This window comes from Bos indicus, chromosome 21, assembly GCF_029378745.1.
Source record: "Bos indicus isolate NIAB-ARS_2022 breed Sahiwal x Tharparkar chromosome 21, NIAB-ARS_B.indTharparkar_mat_pri_1.0, whole genome shotgun sequence".
In the NCBI taxonomy this organism is placed as follows: domain Eukaryota; kingdom Metazoa; phylum Chordata; class Mammalia; order Artiodactyla; family Bovidae; genus Bos; species Bos indicus.
In genome coordinates this window covers 60,975,273-60,997,892 of record NC_091780.1, presented here as the reverse complement: position 1 = coordinate 60,997,892, position 22,620 = coordinate 60,975,273, and the positions used below count along the sequence as shown (strand labels likewise).

Here is a 22,620-nt window from a genome sequence, read left to right as displayed (position 1 = left end):
GCCATGGCACAGTTCAGTTCAGTCGCTCAGTCATGTCCGACTCTGCGACCCCATGAATCGCAGCACGCCAGGCCTCCCTGTCCATCACCAACTCCCGGAGTTCGCTCGAACTCACGTCCATCGAGTCAGTGATGCCATCCAGCCATCTCATCCTCTGTCGTCCCCTTCTCCTCCTGCCTTCAATCTTTCTCAACATGGCACAGTGGAAATGAGCAAAAAGGCAGTGGGCTGGGCCCAAATCGTGAGTCGTATGGTTTCAGTGTAATGTCACCTTTTGCTTACACTTTTGTTTTTAGTTTCTGCAGAGAAACCTGTCGCAGGAATCATTAACTTACTGGCCTCCTGGGCAGGAGGTGGGTCTCAGGCCACCATCGTTTTACTGTTCTGGGGGGCATGACTCCTGCTCCTGTTGCATAGTGTTGTGGTTAAGCAAACCTGCTTTCTTGAGTGATCATTAGTTTACGGGGGTCTCCCATACTTTTTCCTTTATCTATGATCCCTTAGTGGGGCTGACTATGTAATCACCTACCTTTTCCCTTTACTCTGTCCCTATGAGAAGGAGCACAAGAAGGGAGGCGACGCTGGTGGTGAAGCTCTCAAAGATGAGTCGACAGCATCCTTCAGACAAAGCACAGGTTGGATTCAGACACAGAGGAATTAACTGTTTTCTTTTTTTAATTATCATAATAGAAAACGACAACAACAGCAACAGTGCCAGTGGTCAAAGGGACACAATTCCACGTGGCCACATTGTTTACATCCATTAAGGTTATAGGTTTTGAGTCCAAAGAGCACATGGAAACCCTACATTAAGAAAGAGCCTTTTCACTGTAGTAAAAGTTAGTGATCCCACTGTGAAGCCCGGGGGGCTTCAGTAGCAAAGGACTAAAAGAATAGTTAAAATACCTTTTTATTAAGTAAACTACTTACATGTACAAGTTGAATATGAAAACATTAGTAAGACACAGAAATATTTCCGATTTTCTCGGCATGAAGAATTGGCATCTGGACAGTGGCTAGTTCCAAGAATAAGGTTTAAAACTTTAAATAGTAGAAACTTGAAACAGTAGAAAGAGCGTTAGTGTGGTTTCAACTGGGGGACACAGGGTGAGAAAAGATCAGAAACAAGCGAGGATGTAGATTTGTCCGAGTCTGTGAGCCAGCTCCCTCATCTCCACCCCTTCTAAGATTTTCCCCGAGAAGCATCTCTCAGATAGACTGATGAGGGGTCGGGTACCTCAGGGTCCGGAGACTCACAGTTACTGGCTAAGGGGGGGGACACGGGACAAGCTCAGCCTCACTGTCACATCCACTTTGTAGAGCGCTCCATCCAGGGTGACTCCCCATGAAAGCCCAAGACAATGGAAAGCAAGAGGACGTGGATTTTAGAACAACTTGCTAGATTCCAATTCGTTGCCTTCCAACTGGAATTTTTTTTTTTTTAACTTGAGGCAGCAACCCTGATCACTTCTGTAGCTCAGAAGACCTTTGATTTATTCAATGACTCACAGTCGGGGAAAGAGGCGCTTTGGAAGATTCCCGTAGCTGGGAACTAGAGAAGGCGTGGTCCAGTGCTGGGTTTCCCAACCTCAGCATGATCGGCACTTGGGGGGATGGACACTTCCTTGTCCCGGGGGCTGGTCAGCGGCACCCCTGGCTTCCACCCACTAGGTGCTATCAGAGCACACCCTCCCCCCACCCCCCTCCCGCCCCGCCATATCATGAAAATCAAAACTGTCTCCAGACATTGCCAAAGGTCCTTTGGGAGATGAAACTGCTCCCAGATGAGAACCACAGTCCTAGTGGTTGAGAAACTTCATAGATAGAAGCCCTGGGCGCCAGACCCCACTCTCCTGCTCACCAGGGTGGCCTGGCAATGCTCCCAAGCCTCTGGGAGACTCTGTTTCCTCGAGAAAGTGTGAAAGTTCAGAAGCTGCCTTCCTGCCAGCTTACAGAGCCTGGGTCAGAACCATCTGGATTGCTGGGACAATACTTTAAACTACACTGATGTTGTTCAGTTGCTCAGTCGTGTCTTGACTCTTGGCGACACCACCGATGGTGGCACACCAGGCTCCCCTGTCCTTCACTATCTCCCGGAGTTTACTCAAATTCCTTCCATTGAGTCAGTGATGCTATCTAACCACCCCATCCTCTGCTGCCCTTTAACCTATACACGTGGTGATTCTCTGGTTCATAATGACATTGGGGGAAAGAGAGCTGATGAAACTGACACTGAGGCCCCTGGTGGCCACTCACCACGTGGAGGGGGCTCAGTGGTGGGGAGGGCTCTGGATCCCCCCAGCAGTCACAGATTCCCTGTGGATGTGCCTCATACATCTGTCAGGACTTCTTCCCAAGGCGGCAGCGGTCTCAAACCTCCTCCTGGGAAGGCGGGAAGTCAGCTTCAAAAGGGCCCAGGAGCAGATGAAAGGCTTCACCAGACAGCTGGCTGGAGAGGTCTGGGCAGGCATGAGTGCGCACAGTGGTCAAAAAGCAGGGGCCCGCACATGCTGGGAACTGGGCAGCCTGACCAACCTCTCCAAGGGCTTTCTCTGCCTTTATTCTCTATCTTGACAAAAAATATACAACTTTTACCATGACTCAGAACAAGCCATGCGGACTTATATTCCAAAATTTACATAGTCAGTTTTAGGTACTCTTAACCATTCATTCCGGAGAAGGCAAGGGCAACCCACTCCAGTACTCTTGCCTGGAAAATCCCATGAATGGAGGAGCCTGGTAGGCTGCAGTCCATGGGGTCGCTAAGAGTCGGACACGACTGAGCAACTGACTTCACTTTCACTTTTCACTTTCATTCATTGGAGAAGGAAATGACAACCCACTCCAGTGTTCTTGCCTGGAGAATCCCAGGGATTGCGGAGCCTGGTGGGCTGCCGTCTATGGGGTCGCACAGAGTTGGACACGACTGAAGCGACTTAGCAGCAGCAGCAGCAACCATTCATTCCATTGCAGTCCCAAGAGCCGCTGTCTTCTCACTCTGGGAGGAACGTTCCTCCCTGTAGTCACTACGGTCTGCACTGTTTTGCCCCTGCCCACCTCCATCCTCCCATTCAAATAAAGGGCAAGAAAATGCTCAAGGTCTGATCTCCAGAAGCTACTTGCTGGGGATACCCAGCCACCACTGAATAACTCTGATTTCCTGGGTTTCTTGGAGGGGCTTCTTTTTCCACTTGGAGATTTTTGACTCCAGCCCCATGCACTCCCAGTGCTCCGTCCCCTGGCTCTCCTCCACCCTCTCACTGCTGACCAAGACCAGGGCCCCATGGAGCAGGCGGGGCAGGACGGGCGCACACGGGACAGCCAGGCTCCCGATGCTCCCTCGGGCCAGGGGCGCAGCTCCCAGGGCGTCTGCATCAGGACAACCCAGCACATCCGGGACTTGCTCTGTGTGTGTGTGTGTGTGTGTGTGGGGTGTGTGTGTGTGTGTGTGTGTGTGTGTGTGTGTGTGTGTTAGCTGCTGTCACGTCCGACGCTTGTCAACCCCATGGACTATGGCACACCAAGCTCCTCTGTCTATGGGATCTTCCATATTTATTTTTTGGGCAGACCCAGATACAGAATCTCCCAGTCAACGGGTATGGCTGTTTCAGAGCTTCTAGCGCTCAGGGACAGAATTCTCAGAAGGGTGATTAATTCCCCAGTCCTGCTTTACTGCCCAGGAAGATGCCACATGTCTGCACTCCAGGGATCAGAGCTTTTCCTTCCATTTGTAAAGGCTTTTGCTCCTGAGACTCGGGGAGGGGACTGGGGGGAAGTGAGGAGGTGTTAGGGTGGTGGGTTGCTCCAAGGCAGGGCTTGGCCCTGGATATGGTCCAGAAGATCGATGTCCAGGCCATCCAGACCCTTCCAGACACGTTTACAGGCTGATATGCTTTAAGTGCCAGAGTTGGTTTTGGCAGCTATTGCTATTGTTTAGACTGTAGCCCACCAGGCTCCTTTGTCCATGGGATTTCTCAGGCAAGAACACTGGAGTGGAGTGCCATTTCCTTCTCCAGGGGATCTTCCTGACCCAGGGATCAAACCCGGGTCTCCCGCATTGCAGGCAGACTCTTTACCATCTGAGCCATGATGGAAGCCCCAGAGGACAGTCAAAGGGGCAACGGGGGCCAGATAACAGCTGGCTGAGAACACGATGGACACCCATCCCGAGGCTGGGGGCAGGGAATCTGGGTTCCCCCAGTGATCCCGGGCGAATGCACGAGACCCGCAGCTTGGCATCCATCCAGGGGCCTGTCAGCTCTCCATTAACTTACAGCCTGGCCCCAGCTGACCTCCCGAAAGTCCTGATTAAACACTCTCTAAGGCCTCCAGCTGCTGCGAGATTCTGAGACTGACAAATACCTGTGCACGGCTCTCTGTCCCTTTCTAGGACTTCCATCGAAATCCATGCTCTAGGACCAGCAGAGCCCAGTCTCAGAGGCCTATGGAGGTTGCTCCATCCCAGAGGGCTCCTCACAGAGGGTGTGGATGCAGGGAGATGTGAGGTAACCAGCAAGCCTGATCACAGCTCCTCAGCCACACAGCCTGGCCTCAGCTTCCTCTACAAAAAAAAATGACAGTGATCCCCGTGCACCTCTCTGCACCCTCACCCCTGCCGAGGGATGATTGGAGAAGTAAATTAGATATGGCTCACAGCACAAGGAAGGTGTGTAGGCTGACAGCAGGAAAAATAATCACGGTTAATGGTATCACTATTAATAAGGAGAGAAGGTCAGTTTCCTGCAGGAGGAGAGGACCGTTTGTCTGGAAGGAGTCAGGCTGCAGTGCAGACAGCGGCCAAGTCTCTCCAGTCTCCAAGGACAGCTTCCAAGGGATGCTAATGGGCTGGCAGGCAGCCAGGCCTTCCATTTAGAACAAGCTGGAAAGTGGCCTGTGTCTCTCGAGCCCAGCAGTACTTACTAGCCAGTTCTCCCCTTGGATCCCGGGGGACTCCCTAAAGGAGAAACGAGCTTCTTGCTCTGGGGGATAGATGGGTAGATGGGGCCAAGGGAGCCTCATTTGCCTCTTGACCTTGGACCCAGAGAAAGGGCAGTGATGACAGAGCGGGAACCTGCAGAGCGATCATCTCCCCCAGGGCCTACGAATCCCCTGGGGACACACCTGGCTCCAGTGTCCTCCGGCTTGGCTGCTCCTCAAAAGCTCTAGGGACCGCAGCTCCTGCCCTCCTAAATCAAGTGTTGCTGTGCACGGTGAGACGCAAGCACATGCAGGTGTGGGATGTGGGACGCTCACAGCTTGCCGAGGGGAAGTGGAGGGGCACGGGGAGAAGCAAGTACAGAGAACATTCCAGAAAAGGTAGGACGCCTCCTCCGAGGAGCAGCCACTGAAGAGGCAAGTCCCTCCTTCCTCACCATGGGCCTGTCAAGCCAGGGTGGGCTCAGGAGCCAGCCTCACCCGGGAGAAGCCAGAACGGGAGCCCCAGAATAGGGTCCAAGGGAGCAGCATCCGTCCCCCTTGCTCAGGAGAGTCTTGGCGCTCAGCAGAAGGCCTGAGCCCAGGGTTGGGGCCCAACCTGCAGCGCCAACCGTCCCAGGATTGTCCTTATCGACTCTGGCTGTGTGAGCCCCTCCTCGTGTGGGCCCCCCTGTGGGGCTCTGAGTCAGGGCCCTTCTGTGTGTGTCCTGAGAACGCTGGTCTCTGGGCGCTTCTCTGGCCAAGGAAAGAGACTTGAGTTCAACTTAAAGAGGCGGACAGGCAATAGGGACCCCCTTCCCAAGGAGGCTGAGCATGTCCCAGCCCAGGATGGTCAGACACTTCCACCTGCAGAGATCAGAGCGGGCCAGGCCATACCACAACGTGGGACCTCAGGAAATGGCCTCTAGAGACTCGGCCTGGTTTAAAGGTGCCTGGAGATGCCACACAGCCACTAAAGGCTGCATGGCGTTCCAGAAAGAGCCTGGCTTTGGGACCAGATAGTTCAGGTTCATCTCGATGGTCACTTTGCTGCTGTGGCCTCAGGCAAGTTATTCCACTCCTCTGAGCTTCTGGTCCCTTATCTGTATTTCGGGACAATGATGTGGAGTAATGCCTACATGCTCAGTCACTTCAGTCATGTCTGACTCTTTGCAACCCCAGGGACTGTAGCCCGCCAGGCTCCTCTGTCCATGGGATTCTCCAGGCAAGCATACTGGAGTGGGTTGCCATGCCGTCTTGCAGGGGGTCTTCCTGACCCAGGAATTGAACCCGCATCTCTTAGGTGTCCTGCATCGGCTGGTGGGTTCTTTACCACTAGTACCACCGAAGGTAATGGTGAAGATTACATCTGTGCCTGTTAACAGGGCACAAGGCTTGGACAGACTCAAGCAATACGGCCTTTACTTAACATCAAAGACAGAACCCCTTCTGTGGCCAGAGGGAGAAGACAGCGCACTCTGGCTGGAAATTAACAGGCACGTCAATCCCCAATGTTATCTGAGTAAAGTTGGAAAAAAATAAACAAAATCATAGGAGATGGAGTGGGCTGACCCTGGGTAAGACACTGCGATCCGTACGGATGTCAAGTTTGCGCGAGAAGGTCCCTGAAACTCCTGATCATCTCTGGCCCTGACATTAAGAAGAGAGAGAGACTTGAAAGTTGAATTTAACTAACATTCTCGTCAGGGGAAAGAAAACCTTCATAGGAGAGACTCCCATGCCCAGAAACACCCAGGGACCATGGGGCCCCCCAGGGCTGCCCTGGAAGGCTGGAGGCCTCCTTAGAGCTAAAGGTCAACCTTTCCACTCTTCCCCTCTCCTCCCAGTGTTACCAACATAGAACCTTCTCTCCCAGGGCCATCCCCACAGGCCCTTTGAGTACAGGGAGCCGCTACCTACCTCGGACAGGGCTGCAGGCTTCCAGGGAACGTGGGTTCAGAAGGCAAAGAATGGGGGTGTTTGGACGGGAGTGAGCCCCATGAAGACAGCTTGTCTCCCCAACCCTGGCTCTGGACTTCACTCCTTGGGTTTGCTCATGAAGACATGTGTCTATCTAATGAAGACCTTGCTCACGGGGCAGGCAGGGCCCAGGCCTTGATAGAGAGAAGGTTACTGGAGAAGCATCTGAGATGCTGTGCTCGAAACGGCCACCCCCGAGCCCTGCCTCTAAGCTGGTCCTACCTGCAGACGGCGAGGCCCGCTCTGCTCAGCGGTTCCACAAAGAGTCCAGGGAGGCGGTGCAACATCCCTTCTCCCAATCCCCAAAGGCCACGCTAATGCTCAGCGCTCATAACCGCCACTTGAGCTGCAGGTCAAGTGAAGGTCAAAGCCATCTGGAAGTCAGGCTGGTAACCCCATTAATGCAGCAGCTCGGGGCCAACCTCCCAGAGACGAGTGGCCGCCTCTGGACATTTAAGATGTCCCTTCACCTGTCATCAAGAACATTCTTTTCTCCTGACACCACAGCGACGAATTCAGCCTTCTTTTTTTTTTTTTATAATTGTCCCCAAATACACATATGGGCTTCTTTACCAGTCTTTGAAGTTTCTCAGCCTCCGAGAGGGAGTTTATGCCATCTATTTCCTTTTGTACAACTGCAGGCAGGAAGCAAAGAAAAAGCCACTCTGGGCTTGTGGGCAAGCCAGCCTGTGTCCTAGCTCCCCCTACTCTTGGGGGGACAGGGAGGGCTGTCTTGGGGAAGGGGGGTGCTTTGCCATGGACTTTCCTAAGGACGGAAGAAAAACGAGTCCTTTGCTGTGTGAATCTCCTCCAGCATATGGGTGCACTCAAAAGGCCGACAGGCCTGTGATCTTAATGAGAGGGCTCCCAGGCTAGCCAGAATTCCCCAGCCACTGATTTTTAAGCATATCAGGAACTGACTCAGGCAGATCACAAGAGTGCATGGTAGCTAGCGGAGTCTAAAGTGTGGGTGTCTTAACGCACTGCCCACCCTGCACACAGCTTCAGAACCATCTGGATAGTCTGTCCCCACCCAGGGCAGCTGAGAAGGCAGGAATGTACTCAAGAAAGGGCTGAGGTGGGGCAGAGACAGCCTTGAATCACAGTCAGGAAATGTCTCTCCTGCTCTGACCCCTGCTGTTCCATACTTTGGGACCACAGGCAAGTCACGCCCCTCTCTCTCCCACCCACCAATTCACGAGATGCACAGACCTCATCTCTAGAGTTCCGTGACTTCTGAGAGAAGAAAGAGCCTCTTGAGCGGGTAGCCAGCATCCACCTGGCAAGTCTAATTTTTAAAGGCGCCTTCTCTTCTCTTTACAAAGGTGAGAAAGTCCATCCAGCAGATAAAAATCACCATCACTACCACCCCTGAGATCCACGTCACCAGGAATTCCCCCATCCCTGGGTTTCATAAGGGGTCAGGTGACTGGCATCAAAGACGCCATTTCCAAGTCAAAGGAGGAATGTTCTATGACATTTCCAGGGACCATCACGGATATTCCGAGGGGCCGAGTGAGAAACCAGATTGGGGTGGAAACACTCGGGTGTTGAAGGCCTCCCTTGCCCCAGCACCCCACAACCCGGGTGTGATATTAATACGTTTGCGTAAAAACGAGACACGTGAGTGATGATTCAGTGCCAGCAAGGGATCATCCAATCATGTCTGTATTTTAAACCAAACTTGACTGCTCCCTCCGGTCTCATGTTCGGGGAATGCAGTTTCAAGAATTTTCCAACCTGTTCCCCGAAGGTTTTGCCTTGTCGTGCCTCCAGGGGCTGGATGCCCAGGCTTCCACATTTTCTGGATCAGCAGAACCACAGCAGGGGGTTTTTGAAATCGGGGCTGCTTGGGGTAAATTCCGATGCATGGTCGCTCCGCTTGAGAGGCTGTGCTCCCGGTCAGAACTCCTGGTTCTAGAACATGGGTGCGGTCACAGGTCAGTGGGGACTGCGCCCGCGGTGAGCCCAGCGCAGGCGAGCCGGCCCGGAGCTCCCGTGTCTCAGAAGGTGAAGGCGTACACCACCCCCACCACCACGATGTTCCCCAGTGTCGCTATGATGGCGATCCAGAGCAGCACAGCGTCGTTGGAGGACCTGGGCGGCTCCTCCGGCTGCCCTTGGCCGTTGGAGGCCGCGTGCACGTTGGTGGAGGAGTTAAAGAGGGAGTACTCGGTGCTGAAGTCCTCATTGGGCGAGTCCATGAAGGCGCCTCCCATCATGGGGAGCTGGGAAGAAGGAGAGAGAGAGAATTAACCAGGGCCTGGGGCTGGAGGGCTGCCCGCAGAGGGGAGGGTGGCTGGTCCGGCAGCCCGGCGTGAAGATACAGCCCTAAACCGGGCTTTGTGTCTGGCCCTTAAATAAACGACAGCGCGTCTTTTCAGCTAGAAAAAGGAGCGCTCACAGCAACCTTTTGAGGCAGACGTTCACGGCAACCTTGCAGGTGACAATCCCATGGCTAGTTGGCAATTCACTGGGACGTACAGACCCTCCCTCTCTAAACACCAGCCCCCAGCCCCAGGACAGCACACATCCGCACATGTCTTTATTCTTCTCCTAACTGTAAAAATAATATGGGCTCAGCACAGAACATTAAGAAAATACAAACGGAGAGGAAAAAAGAGAATCGCAATTTCACCACTTTGGGATAAACAATATTGTGAAATTTTCCTTTCCAATTTTGTGTGTGTGTGTGTGTATGAGAGAGAAAACATTTAAACATGTTGTTTTATACTCCTGTATTAAAAAGCCTATCAAAATGCGATTTTACAGTTGTATAATATTCTATCCTAAATACAAGCCATAATTTAATAATTTCCCCAGAACTGGAGATTTAGGAATTTGAATGTTTTCCTATTATAAATATGGCAAACCTAGACAGTGTGTTAAAAAGCAAAGATATCGCTTTGCCGACAAAGGTCAGGACAGTCAAGGCTATGATCTTTCCAGTAATCATGTAAGGACGTGAGAGTTGGACAATAAGGAAGGCAGAGCGCCGAAGAATTGATGCTTTTGAACTGTGGTGTTGGAGAAGACTCTTGAGTCCCTTGGATAGCAAGGAGATCTAACCAGTCAATCTTAAAGGAAATAAACCCTGAATACTCTCTGGAAGGACTGATGTTGAAGCTGAAGCTCTAATACTTTGGCCATCTGATCCAAATAGCTGGTCATTGGAAAAGACCCTGATGCTGGGAAAGACTGAAGGCAGGAGGAGACGGGGGTGACAGAGGGTGAGATGGTTGGACGGCATCACTGATTCAATGGACAGGAACTTGGGCAAACTCTGGGAAATGGTAAAGGACAGGGAGGCCTGGCGTGCTGCCGTCCATGGGGTCAGGAAGAGTTGGACACGACTTGGTGACTGAACAGCAACAACATCCTTGTTCATACACTTGGGCATCCACACAGGCTTGCATGTGCATATTTATTTTTTGGAGCAGACCCAGATACAGAATTTCCCAGTCAATGACTGTTTCAGAGCTTCTAGTACTCAGGGACAAAATTCTCAGAAGGATGACTAATTCCTCTCAGAAGAATGACTAAAGTAAAGGATGCTTTACTGCCCAGGAAGATGCCACATGTTTGCACTCTAGGGATCAGAGCTTCTCCTTCCATTTGTAAAGGCTTTTGCTCCTGAGACTTGGTGACGGGGTGGCAGGGGAGGGGGGGTGTTGTGGAGGTGGGTTGCTCAAGGGGAGGGCTTGGCCCTGGATACGCTCCAGAAGATCAATGTCCAGGCCGTCCAGACCCTTCCAGACACATTTACAGGCTAATATGCCTTAAGTCCCAGAGTTGGCTTTGGCAGCTACTGTCATTGTTTAGACTGCAGTCTACCAGACTCCTCTGTCCATAGGATTTCTCAGGCAAGAATACTGGAGTGGGATGCCATTTCCTTCTCCAGGGGATATTCCCGACCCAGGGATTGAACCTGAGTCAGCCATATTGGCAGGTGGGTTCTATATCACTGAGCCACCAGGGAAACCCCTTGGCAACTTTTAGGCCCATAATAAACTTTTTTTAATGGCACATCAATGAATGAGCACTAGACAGTTAAGCCTTCCTTGGATAACATTTACCGAGCTATTACTACTACTGCCCATACAGAGACCCAGCTATGGTCAGGGAATGTGTTGGAGATCTTAAAACACTCTCATTTAATCATTTAGTCTCCAACTGCAGGGTACCATGGTACCCCTATTTCACAGATGGGTAAGTAAGGGTCAAGACCACTGCACTCATCTGTGCTGGGGTCAAGTCGGAGACCAGTCAGACACACTGGTTGGGGGTCAGGGTGCTTCCTGTTATATCCACAGCCTTCCCCATTCCTGGATCAGACTCAGTACTGGGTCTTGGCACAGTCACTACCCCCTGGGACCATGCTCCAGCGGGGATGTGTGTACTGCCTGGGGGGATGATGGGAGCAGAGCAGGGACTGCCTCATTCAGCCATTCGTCTGACTTGTGCTGCTGCTGCTGCTGCTGCTAAGTCGCTTCAGTCGTGTCCGACTCTGTGCGACCCCATAGACGGCAGCCCACCAGGCTCCACTGTCCCTGGGATTCTCCAGGCAAGAATACTGGAGTGGGCTGCCATTTCCTAGGGACTATTAATTAGGGGCCACAGTTCTAGACTCTGCAGCAGTAAGCCAGATCAGGGAGGCCCCTGCTTCTGGGGGTCCACGTTCTGGGCTGGGGATGAGAGCAGGAAAGGGGAAGGAGCAAAAAAGAGGGGCAGGAGGGAGGGATGGAATAAAAAAGAAGGAATATCTGAGAGGAACCCGAACCATTAGCGAATTCACACTGAGAGGCTACTTGTAGGCAGTTCCGTGTGCCGCCTGCTCCGAATCTCAGTGGCCTCTTTTTAAAGGATGCCCCATGACTAGGGCAACGGGTGCTTTTGAGCATCTGCGTGGGCTGCAAAGAGCAGCCTTTGACTGGCTCACACTCAGAGGAGCTCGGCATTTCATCCACAGCACAGCTTGGTCCTTTATTTAGGTGGGGACCAGATAGGTGTCAATCTGGGAGCTGTAGTGACAAACACAGGCCACCAGGGGGCGACCAGGAGACGCCTCCTGCTGATCCTTGAAAGGGGCGGGCGGCAGGGTGGCGCTGCAGGTCACAGCGGTGAGTTCACTTTGTGAGAATTTATCTGGGGCTGCATTTATACTCGGGTCCTCCTTTCTTAGACCTTGCAGTTCTATTTCTAGAACTTTATCCTAGGGAAACAATTATACCAAAGATACACAAAGATGTTGTCTAAATATTACACAAAATGTTCAGTGGAGGGAATTAAATAAATTCTGGTGTATCTATCCAGCAGATTACACAGTCTTAATGATACAGACCTATACACAGGTCAAGTAAAATACAGATAACACAATAACATTATACATGGTATTAACAGTATGATATTTTTGTAAAAGTAGTTATACATGTATGTGTGTGTGTGTATTAGTTGCTCAGTCATGTCCGACTTTTTGCAACACCATAGACTGTAGCCCACCAGGCTCCTCTGTCCATGGGGATTCTCTAGGCAAGAATACTGGAATGGGTTGCCATTCCCTTCTCCAGGGGATGTTCCCAACCCAGGGATCAAACCCAGGTCTCCCACATTGCAGGCAGATTCTCTACCGTATGAGACACCAGGGAAGCCCTATATGTGTACATGTGCATCAGAAAAATCTGGAAAGACACTAGATGTGAACTGGTTAACTGAACAGTGGGATTAACTGACATGATCTTTTTACTTCTGTATATTTCTTTCTGGGCTTCCCTGGTAACTCAGTGGTGTAGAATCCGCCTGCCAATGCAGGAGACGTGGGTTCAATCCCTGGGTCGGGAAGATCCCCTGGAGAAGTAAACAGCAATCCACTCCAGCATTCTTGTCTGGGAAATTTCATGGACAGAGGAGCCTGGTGGGCTACAGTCCATGGGGTTGCAAAGAGCCAGACACGACATAGCGATTAAACAGTAACCTCCTTGTATGTGTCTATTATAACGGTGTATTAAATTATTAAATTAGTGTATGTTATACTTAGTATATTTTAATAGATAGGATGACAAACACAAATGAGAATAATAATTAACGTATCTTCTATTAAAAATACAATCAAAAGTTTAAATAGAAGAGCTGTGACCTGGTTTTGCCCCTCAGCTGGTGATATAGATGAGACGGGTTACAGATGAATCACGCACATCCATTCTAGGGGGTCAGCAGAGGCAGTGATCGACTGTCCTGCAGGGAAGGGCCCAGACTTTCCCATGAAACCTACTCACCCTTTGGATCTTAGCTGATGGTCCTGTCCACTATAGCCTTCCATCCTGTGTACCCCCAAGACCACAACCTCTCCTTGGGGGCTCCTGTCTCAAGATGCAGTTCTTATCTCGACCCCCCCCCACCAGAGGTCTGGAAGCTCTCAGCAAGGAGCAGACAAGTTACTTCTCATTGTGGAATTTCTAAAGCCTTGCCCAGATCATCAGCACAGTGGTGCCTGATAAATCCTGCTGATTGACAGATGACTGACGACCACCCTCAACCAGACTGACAACACTGTTGGCCGACTCAACCCCTCCAGCACCTCCCCACTGATCCCACCCCTACCTGGGGGAGTACCCTCTCCTCCAGCAGCCCTGACATGGCACCACCCTTCTCTAGGGTCTTCATCTGACCCGCCCACCCTTACATCAGGTGAAGCCGAAGACACTGTTAGCTGGTGGCCTCTTAGAAGGTGGGGCTCAGGCCAGGCCAGAAGCTGAATTTCTCCCTCCCGAGCAAGCCTGGACTTCGAGGTTGGTTTAGCCCCCTTCCCTGACACCTCTGCTGCACGCCCCTCCCCGGAATTAATCACACACTCATTGTCCTCTGCCCAGCGACCATCTCAGCCTCTCCTTCTCCCAACCCCCAGGGCCCTGGGTTCTTAGACAGACCACTCCCTGCCCCCTGACTCCACTTCTGTTGAGATCTCTGGACGTTAGCCTGATCCCCCCTCTCCTCTCTTCAGGGGATATGGAGGCACAGTGGGTATTTCCATCCAAATCGTTGGGGGAAAAGGCGGGGCACTGGCCAGAGCCTTTGGTTGGTGGGGGGAGGAGGGAGCAGCCCCCCAGGCTGACACAGCCCTGCCACCTACTTGCAAAGGGGCTGCTAACTTCTCCTCCCAGAGGCCTCACCTGTGCCCCTCCCTATCCAGTTCTGTGGGTAGTTAATGTCGTTTAAGTTTCCTATTGCCACAAACTCAGTGGCTTAAAACAACACACATTTGACTTCCCTGGTGCTCTAGTGGTTAAGACTCCATGCTCCCCCTGCAGGGGCCATGGGTTCAATCCCTGCCCTCCCTCCCCGCCCCACCCCCAGTCAGGGAAGTTCCACGGGGCACTCAGTATGGCAAAAATAAAAAATTAAAATGACACGCATTTATTATCTTACAGTTCTGGAGGTCTGAAGTCTGACTGCACTCATTATACTGGGCTCCCTCGGGCCATCTCCCATCTCAAGACCCTTAATCTTCCTCACGCCTGCAAGGTCTCTGGCCACATAAGGTACCCACCACAGGCCTGGCTGACTGGAGGTGGATCTCCCACCACACGGGGAACTCTTGAAGGCAAGGCCACGGCCCTCTCATCTCAGTCCCCCTCGTAACACAGAGAAAGTGACAAGGACGACCGTGTGGAATTACTGAACTTGAAATCAGCAGATGGCCAATTTCCTACTCCTGATCCCAGAGCTCCCGGGCGATGGGACAGCTCATTCTCCACGGTGAGCCCCTCTCTGCCCTAAACCTCAGGGTCACAGCCCGTGTCTGATTCTGCCACCTCAGGGTGTGGGGGAGGGGTGGGCTCTGGTGTCAGAAAGACTTGGGGGTGAACCCTGCTTTGTTACAGAGAGTATAGCCGAGCGAATCGTTTACCCAACTCGCCCCCATCTCCTTCCCTGTAAGTGACGGAGATAATATGGTAGAACTGCTGGATTCTCCTAAGGAGAGAATCAGGTCATCTAGGATAAATAAAACGTGGCACTGGTCACTCAGTCATTCCGAATATACTTTTCTTCTCCTGTTTGTGTAGTAATTCAAAACCGAGATTATTCTCGGTTATTCAGCTGCTTCAGCTGAAGTGAGGGAGTTGAGAACCTGGCCTTTCTGGGTGTGAGTTTTTGTGCGATCAGTTAATCAGATGCTCCTTTGTGACTGTACAGACCACCCTCCACGTCCCCACAGGTCTTGTTGAGACCACCTGCCAAGAGATGCTCTGAGTCCAGTCTGCGCTGTTGCTCAGTCCACCTCCTCGGCTTTGTTGGTTTTAACGGTTTTTTCCCTTTGTGAAACAGAGTCTACTTCAAAGTGCCAGGTAAGACATGAAAATAACTATAGACAGCAAAACCCCATGAATAGAAAACCAAAAAAGGTTGGCCTCAATTCCACCATCTGGGAGTTGGGACGATCTGACCAGAAACTGACTCCTGGTAAGAATGAGGGAATAACGGCTAAAGTCCCTTCAGAGTCAGGTGACCCCAGAAGCCTCTGGAAGGTCTTTCTGAAAGCCCCTCCAGCCAGCCAGGTCTAACTTGAAGCTGCTTCCGGAACTGACCCCTGGATGTCACAGTCTTGTGGAGATGAGTAACTGGGCCTTCTCATACCCGTGGGCAGGTGTCGTCACTGGAGCCCTGAGGAGGGGATGAGTGGCCTGGATGAGTTCACAGCTCAGATCTGGGGGTGATGATTCCTAACTTCAAACACCAGGAGGTCCCTCATGCAGAAAAGAGCATGGCTTGAGGAGAAAGAACAAGAGAAGAAGTCTTCTCTTGCTCAGTCATTTAATTGCTAAGTCATGTTCAGCCCTCTTGTGACACCATGGACTGGAGCCCGCCAAACTCCTCTGTCCATGGGATTTCCCAGGCAAGAATACTGAAGCAGCTTGCCATTTCCTTCTCCAGGGGCTCTTCCCAACCCAGGGATCGAACCTCTGTCTCCTGCTTGGCAGGTGGGTTCTTTACCACTGAGCCACCCAGGAAGCCCCTTGCTCAGTTAGATGCTAGCAATCAGAAGGACACTGCATGGGGTGAGGACGGGGCTGGGAGCAAGGAACTCATTTCCTCATCAGGGACGATCTTGTCAAGATCAGAAACAGTCTTGTTGGCTTATTGAAGCGGGGACAGCAGAAGAGAGTGTTGAAGGTCAGTGTTACCTGCACAGATTTCCTGACCATAACTGCCAGGACAGTGGGGACCTTCCCTCCTTCCCACAGCATCTTGGAGCCTAGAACAGGGCAGACACTCCAAACTATAACACTTGGTGAGTGAATGAATTCCAGGGCCATCGGCCAAGAATCCCACAAGCATGCTGAGATTTGGGCCTGGAGCCAACGTTTCCCTTTTTGTGGGCTCAAGACCCATTTCTTAATCTGAGGTTCAGATTTTTCATTTAAACTGGGGAGGGGCTTCCCTGGTGGCCGCATGGTTACAGGGAATCTGCCTACACTGCAGGGAACACGGACGGGTTCAATCCCTAGTCCGAGAAGATTCAACATGCTTCGGAGCAACTAGGCCCATGTACCCAACTACTAAGCCTGTGCTCTAGAGCCGGAGAGTCACAGCTACTGAAGCCCGTGTGCCCTGGAGCCTGTGCTCCTCAACAAGAGGAGCCACCACAATAAGAAGCCACAATTAGAGGAAGCCCGCACACAGCAACGAAGAACCGGCATGGGCAAAAAGAAATCAATTAATTAAAAAAAAATTAAAACGGGGGAAGAAAAATGCAGACAGCCTCATAGAAGAAGGGAGATGCTGGGAGGGCCTTATACTATGTGAAAAACACTTTTTGGGAGGAAAAAGCGAGTCTCGAGATAAACTTAGTTATCATCCCTGAAATTAAAAACATGCCTTAAAAATAATCCTATATATTATGCATGGATCCACATATAGGTAAATGTACAGACAAGGACGGTAAACATATCAGCCAGATTTACAACAGCAGCAGCAGCTGTAATTTATCTGAGAAAGGAGGATATGGGGGGGAAGGAGACTGATTCTGTTTGTAATATGTTATTCTAAGAAAAGAAAGATCAGGAAGCATGATTAAATATTAAAAGGGGTCTGTTCTGGTTGGTGGGCATATGGATGCCTGTCGCCTTCTGGTGTTTTGAACTTCATCACATCAGTTCAATGCTTTCAACACAGGAGAGCACCACACACGGGATGCTTAGGACCAGACCCCTCGGAAGCCAGGGTGGTACCCCTGCCTTGGGGTGCCTGTCCTTCCATGTTGGGGTCACCGTGTGGCATGTGTGGCCCATTATGGTGTGGAAGGGCTCCAGGAGGGCTGTCATGGACACTGCGGCCCCGTCCTCCAGGGTCCACGCAGTGCCCACCCCACCCCTACAGCAGTGCCGCTCCGTGGAGGCAAGGCCTCCAGGTCCCATCTGTTTCCGTCGAGGAGTCAGAAGTGACATGAATCTCCCCTAAGCTGGGCCCCTCCAGGGGAAGGAGCAGAAGATGCTTTCAAAAGAAAATCTTCAAAGAGCAGTCACCAGAGACCAGCCAGACACTTTCCTGAATAATGAGCACCTGGCAGAGGAGGGGACATTTGTTGGCGGTGGCTGTACCCCGGGCTCCACCAGACTCTGCCCCCTCGAAGGCTCTCCTCAGGGCCCTGGCACTGCAGGGTTCCAGCCCAGGCGCACGTAGATTCAACTAGACTCTGGAGGATGGGGCCCCAGTGCCCACGGCAGCCATGCCCCCCTGGAGCCAGTCCACACCACGCTTGGCCATGTGTGCCGCACGGTGACCCCAACAGTGTGGATGAAAAAGTTAAATTTGTACTAGAGTAAAAACATTCCTGGTAGCTCAGAGGGTAAAGAATCTGCCTGCAATGCAGGAGACCAGGGTTCGATCCCTGGGTCAGGAAGATCCCGTGGAGAAGGAAATGGCAACCCACTCCAGTACGCTTGCCGGGAGAATCCCATGGACAGAGGAGCCTGGTGGGCTACAGTCTATGGGGTTGCAAAGAGTCAGATATGACTGAGCAACTAAGACGCAAAAACATTCCTATTGTTCTACATCCCTTTGGGGCCGGGAGACTTGGGGTCTGGCCGCTGCAGCCCTGCCCCTCTTTCCAAGCCTCATTCACCAGGGAGGAAGCTCAGATGAGCCATCACCAAGGTTCAAGCCCAGTGCTCAGAAGCCTGCCAGACACTAAGAAGGCAAGAGTCAGTTATAAATGGCTGTAAAGTGAGACCTGAGTGGTGAGATCGTCAGATAATCACTTAGATAAAGTCCTCAGAACTAATAAGGACCTCCTGCACAGCACAGGAACTTGACAATATACTCTGTAACAGCTTACATGGGAGAAGAATCTTAAAAAAAGAGCAGATATATATATATATATAACTGATTCATTTTGCTGTCCTCCTAAAATGAACACAATATTGTAAATCAACTAGACTCCAATAAAATTTTTAAAATATTCCTCAGACAAAATACAGGGCACCCAGTTAAATGTGAATTTCAGATAAACAACAAAATAATTTTTTTGTGTGTAATAGTAGTAAAATACTCTGGGAGCTGATGATGGACAAGGAGGCCTAGCGTGCTGCAGTCCATGGGGTCGCAAAGAATCCGACACAACTAAGTGACTGAAGTGAACTGAGGAAAATAATTTTGTGTATGTGTCTCTGTGTGTGTGTGTGTGAAGTTGCTTCAGTAGAGTCTGACTCTGTGACCCTGTGGACTGTAGCCCACTAGGCTCCTCTGTCCATGGGATTCTGCAGGCAAGAACACTGGAGTGGGCTGTCATGCCCTCCTCCAGGGGATCTTCTGGACCTAGGGATCAAACCCGTATCTCTTCTGTCTCCTGCATTGGCAGGCGGATTTTTTACCATTAGCACCACCTGCTGCTGCTGCTGCTAAGTTGCTTCAGTCATGTCCGACTCTGTGCGACCCCATAGAGGGCAGCCCACCAGGCTCCGACATCCCTGGGACTCTCCAGGCAAGAACACTGGAGTGGGTTGCCATTTCCTTCTCCAATGTATGAAAGTGAAAAGTGAAAGTAAAGCCGCTCAGTCGTGTCCGACTCACAGGGACCCCAGGTACTGCAGCCTACGAGGCTCCTCTGTCCGTGGGATTTTCCAGGCAAGAGTACTGGAGTGGGGTGCCGTTGCCTTCTCCCAGAAGGCCCCTGCTGCTGCTGCTGCTGCTGCTAAGTCGAGTCAGTCATGTCCGACTCTGTGCGACCCCATAGACGGCAACCCAACAGGCTCCTCTGTCCCTGGGATTCTCCAGGCAAGAACACTGGAGTGGGTTGCCATTTCCTTCTCCAATGCATGAAAGTGAAAAGTGAAAGTGAAGTCGCTCAGTCGTGTCTGACTCTTAGCAACCCCATGGACTGCAGCCTACCAGGCTCCTCCGTCCATGGGATTCTCCAGGCAAGAGTACTGGAGTGGGTTGCCATTGCCTTCTCCGCAGAAGGCCCCTAGGAAGCCCTAAATAATTTTAGTATATCTCAAATGTCATATTAGACATATTTTGAGCAAAAAAAAATTATACGTGTAGTAAAAAATTATCTGACATTCAAATGTAACTGGGCTAACAACCACGGCTGTGTTCTGCCCACCTTCTCTACCAGCCGTGGCAACCAGCAGATGCCCCACGTGACCCCAGACACGTGCTTGCTCTGATCCAGGCAGAAACTAAGAGCTCCAAACAGACCTGCTTTGGGCTCCCTGGAAAGTGGGAAATCCTTTTCTCCTCCCCCTGAGGCTATTAGCGGGAGGGGTCTGCCTCCTTCCACAGCAGCTCAGGGTCAGGATCAGCGCCAGGGCTAGTCTGCAGTGACCGCCTCCAGCCCCAGGCTTTAGGCATCTTGTCTAAAACCACTAATGAGCATCACACACCCGGGACTGGCATCCAGGCCTCCGGAACACCAAGCCCGCTGGCTGTCTCATGAAGTCACGTGACCCCTGGCGATGCTACCCCGGCAGAGAAGTGACGTCCACACTTGGCTCTTTTGTTCAAAGAGCACAAAGCAAAAGAGCCGTCCTGCCCTTCCATCAAACTTGAGGGCGCTCAGGCAGCCACCCACCTCCCTATGTGTTTCTTCCGCGGAGGCTGAAATTAAAGGCAATATTTGACACTCCTGTTGGCTAGTGTTTACACCCTGAAGAGGTTTAATTAAAGACAAAGTGGAGGAAATAAAAACAGTAGCTACCATTTATCGAGAGCCTGCTCTATGCCAGGTATGCCCTGGGCATCTTATGGGCATGGCTGCATTTTATCATGAACAACGAACCCCCTGGGTTGGGTACCATCATCATGTATGTGAGGGGTGAAGCATCGCCCCACAGCCAACTCCACAGCCACTGTACATGGATGCTGATGCTGCGCAGGGCCAAGAGGAGAGACGCTTTATTCCCTCAAAGAGAGAGGGGAGCCATGTGGCACCCCCAAATGTGACCAGGCAGAATGCCATCCAGGCCAATGCTGAGTGCACACAGAGAACTTTTTTTAAAATGTCAGCGAGTTTTAAAGTCTTCATTGAATTTGCTACACTACTTCTTCTGCTTTATGTTTTGGCTTTTTGGTTTCGAGGCACGGGGGATCTTAGCTCCCTAACCAGGGATCGAACCTGCGCCTCCTGCACTGGACGGTGAAAACTTAACCCCTGGGCCACCAGGGAAGTTCCGACATGCTGAGAACTTTTAGAGCAACCTCTGTGTTTATTTGGTGCCCCCCTCGCAGCATGGGGCCACTGTGACATTAGTCTTGTGCAATGGTGACTCTCAAAAAGTTTCCTGACCAGGGATGGTGATGGGTCAGATCCCACCAACTGCAGGGGCCACACCGTCCTTCTTACTTACCCCTGAGCTCTATGTTCCAGGCATTTTCATGAAACTGCCTCATGGCTCAGGCTGCTCACCTGCCTACCTGTCCTCCACCTGGGCTCATGTCCTCTCCTGAGGCTCTCCTGAGCATCCAGGGGCCCAGCAGGGATGAGCAGGAAGTCCCAACGAAGAGCTATTTCACCCTCACACCAGCCCAGCAGCAGGGGGCTGGCTGGGGGCTCAGAGAGGGGCAGTCGTTTCCCTGAGCTTGCACAGCTATAAGTGATCAGAAACCAGCAACATCTGCCAACTCCTAACCCCTGTTGTCACTCCAGGCTGTGTGGCTTTCTCCACTGGGGCCCCACGCTAATTCATTCCTACAACTAATGAAATATTTATTATGTTACATTACATTTATCACACTATATTTTATTTATTGTATCATGTTGCATTACATTCTATTATAGTTAGCCATGTACTAACATTACATGAGGGCTTCCCAGGTGGCGATAGCGGTAAAGAACCTGCGGGCCAATGCAGGAGACGTAAGAGACGTGGGTTTGATCCCTGGGTCTTGAAGATCCCCTGGAGGAGGGCATGGCAATCCACTCCAGTATTCTTGCCTGGAGAATTCCCATGGACAGAAGAGCCTGGCAGGCTACAGCTCACGGGGTCAAAAGAGTTAGACACGACTGAAGCGACTTAGCGCACAAGACTTAGCACATTACATCATGTTATGTTACATTACATTACATTACATCATAGTTAGCTCTGTACTTGGGTTACATTATAGTATATAATGTCAAGTTCACTATACTATCAGTACACTGTATTAGGGCTAGCTGTGTGCTTGTATATCTTTCTTAAGGGCTGAGCTTTTTCAGGACACAAGCTGAGTTTAATTTCTCTTTGAATCCCTGGTGCCAAGCACATCAATTCACACAGAGTAGATGCTAAAACTATTTTTTTATTAAAAAATATTTTCTCAATTACTTGCTGCACCTTGCACTCTTTGATACAATAGCTACCCGGTGGGCGCGGTGGTTCTACTTGTTGTGGCTGAATATTTCTAGACCCACAGAAGGCCTAGGAAAATAAGGATATTTTTGGAAAGCCTGGGAGCATTACAGAATTAAGAGGAAAAATCAAATTCACCATCCTTGAAACCGTTGCCATAGAAACTCAGCACAACGCAGCAGGAGCAAACACTGTCTCGTCAGAACCCATCATCTTTGATTACGAGGAATAAAGAGAATGCTTGCCTTGGAGACAGAAATGCCAGACAGCAGTGTGGGGGTCCAGACTTCCAGGACCCTGTCCACAGTGAGAACGCAGAGGCCATCACTTGTTTTTAGAGGAAGCTGGCTAAGAACCTTAAGGAGAAACAGCCAAGACCAGTTCAAGTTGATGCCACCTTACTGACTATTTGCTGAGCAAACACAAAACAATGGGGAGTTTTGAAATTCTCCCTGAGGGAACAGCAGGCAAAGGTTGTCATAAATTAGTACCTATTCTGCCCCAGTGAATTCAATAGCATCTTCTGAGTAATTCCATAGCATCTCAACAATGAACTGAGCATCCCCTGTGGCAGCCCACATCCTTTCCTGAGGGGGCCTTTATTGTATCAAATTCTCTTTATCCAGTAGAATAAAATCTCAGGGCCTGAGGGTGATGGCAAGAAATTTATGCCACTGTTCATTTATTCGTTCATTGGCTAAACAAGCATCTACTATTCGCCAGGGGGCGGGGTGAAAGCCTGAGGTGCAAGAGAAAAAACATGTGAACCCAATTTTGGAGGAAGAGAGAAGGAGAAAGGGAAAGAGAGAGAAGCCGGGAGAAAGAGAGGGAGGGAGACAGGCGGGGACAGAATTAACTAATGAAATAAAATTTGAATAGAGTGCGTTCTGCATCAGTGGGT

At 51.0% G+C, this 22,620-nt stretch overlaps 1 protein-coding gene across 1 annotated transcript in view; it reads right to left on the bottom strand.

Annotated features, from left to right (window-relative positions):
- Positions 1–2,529: 2,529 nt before the first annotated feature.
- C21H14orf132 (chromosome 21 C14orf132 homolog) overlaps positions 2,530–22,620 on the bottom strand; it is a 56,224-nt gene continuing 36,133 nt past the window's right edge. The window contains exon 4 of the mRNA XM_070775935.1: positions 2,530–9,122. Coding sequence (XP_070632036.1) covers positions 8,898–9,122 — 225 coding nt within the window. The 3' untranslated portion in view covers positions 2,530–8,897. The remainder of the gene's footprint in view (positions 9,123–22,620) is intronic.